Source organism: Triticum urartu, unplaced genomic scaffold (genome assembly GCF_003073215.2).
Source record: "Triticum urartu cultivar G1812 unplaced genomic scaffold, Tu2.1 TuUngrouped_contig_5561, whole genome shotgun sequence".
NCBI lineage: Eukaryota > Viridiplantae > Streptophyta > Magnoliopsida > Poales > Poaceae > Triticum > Triticum urartu.
Window position 1 is genome coordinate 9211 of NW_024116246.1, and position 1903 is coordinate 11113.

A 1903-nucleotide genomic window follows, 5' to 3' on the forward strand; every position below is an offset into this window, starting at 1 on the left:
TCAGATCGCCGCCGGATCGTGGTCCTGCCTCGTGCCCTGACCCCTGCGTGCGCTCTGAACGTGGGTGGTTGGCAGCCCTGTCGTCGCCATGAACCCATTCCACAGCCGCAACGCCATTGCCCAGCTCCCGATACAGCAAACACTCGTACTGCACGGGACGGTGTGGTTGACAGAGGCGCGTAATCAATTCAGCAGATCTCGCGCCACCAAATGTGCTGACAAAGAATTAAGGGCCGAACTACCAACAAATTTCAAGCCAAAAACCGGATAAACAGATGCGCCATAAACATTCAGTACCAAGATCCAACATTCAACATCATCAACGACGCCAAGAATTCCAAGCTTCCTCTCTAAAAAGTTGTTTATTCCGTCATCGCGATTTTATTCCATTCTCGCCGCAGCTAAGCAAGCAAGCAAATCGAACCCACGGCGGCGTCGGCGAGGCCTCAGACGCCCGGCGGGAGGGGGATGGAGGCGACGGTCTTGGCCCAGGCGGGGCGGGCGGAGATCTCCTCCCACCAGGCCTTGACGTGCGGGCGGGAGGCCACCAGGCCCGCCTTGGGGCTCTTGGTGAGCATGAAGAGGTAGGACATGTGGTTGGCGTCGGCGAGCGTGAAGGCGTCGCCGGCCAGGTACTTGTTGCCGGCGGCGAGGTGGGCCTCGTAGACGTCGAGCAGCTTGGCGAGGTCGGCGGCGTTCTTGTCCACCTCGGCCGCGTCGGTGGGGGCGCCCAGTATGGGCTTGATGACCAGCTCGTACACCAGCGCCCGCGCCGGCGGGGAGAAGTGGTGCGACTCCACCTCCAGCCACGCCTCCAGCTTGGCCGACGGCGTCGGCAGCAGGGCCGCCCCGTACTTGGTCGCGATGTACCGGTTGATGGCGCGCGACTCTGCAGCCAAATTCGTTGATGATTTGGGGGGGTTAATCTCAAGCTCCGCTCCACGCAAAACAAGAACAAAAAATCTCAAGCTCTGCTCGACTAGTTAATTGCTCGTAGACCTGCTCCTCGGAATCTTGCTTAGATTTGTTATGACCAAATCCTCGCGCTCTAATTTTTTAATCTCAGGCAAATTACAAGTATATTCTACTCCTACCTTTTTCGAGAAATTTTATAAGTAGATCCTAGTCCAAGTTTGGATAGATCGGCGGAGGAGGATAAAATAAAATTATTAGAGAAGAACAAGATACAGTTACAGAGAGCCGTGTGTTGGCCAGTGACTCGGCGTCAGTAAATCTAAAATCCTAGTGAGACTGATGTGCATCTACCAAACCAGATCTGGGTTAATAATCAGATGAGAATGGTTACCGAAGACAACTTCGTCCCCGTCCTGCAGCGCCGGGATCTGGCCGAAAGGCTGCAAGCAAGCAACCAGAGGAGAAACAAAATTAGCGTCTGGATCTCGGCGAGGAACTACTGCTAATCAACGACGGAGCAGGGGAGGTGGGGTAGGGGAGGGAGCGTACGTTGAGCTTGAGGAAGTCGGGGTGCTTGTGGGCGCCGGTGCGGAGGTCGACGTCGACGAAGTCGAACTCGAGGCCGAGCTCGTTGAGCAGCGTGGTCACGCGGGTCACGTTGGCCGACAGCATCATCCCGTACAGCTTGATGGGCGCCATCTCTTTCTTCCTGCTCGACTCTTGCCTGCTTCTGCTTCTGCTTCCCCTATCTGCTATCCTGCCTCCCGATTTATATGGAGCGAGCTACGGAGGGAGCGGTGGTGAGTGCTGACCTGGGGCGCCGTCGGGGTCAGCCGGTCAGGCCACGAGGTTTCATACCGAGCGCGACTGACCTGCGGGGCCCGGGTCAGAGTGACCGACGGGCGTCCATAATATCGGCCAACCGCCCCCCCGGGGGCCGGACAGCGGCGCGGCCGCTCCGAGGGGGGGGGGGGGGAGTCGGGGGGGG

At 58.2% G+C, this 1903-nt stretch overlaps 1 protein-coding gene across 1 annotated transcript; it reads right to left on the reverse strand.

Annotated features, from left to right (window-relative positions):
* Nucleotides 1-249: 249 nt before the first annotated feature.
* LOC125529378 (glutathione S-transferase 3-like) lies at nt 250-1737 on the reverse strand. Its single transcript, XM_048693793.1, has 3 exons — nt 1465-1737; nt 1307-1355; nt 250-889 (listed from the first exon to the last, which is right to left on the reverse strand). Exons 1-3 carry the CDS (start codon nt 1612-1614, stop codon nt 447-449), a joined length of 642 nt encoding a protein of 213 aa, XP_048549750.1. The 5' UTR covers nt 1615-1737; the 3' UTR covers nt 250-446.
* Between the last annotated feature and the right edge of the window lie 166 nt (nt 1738-1903).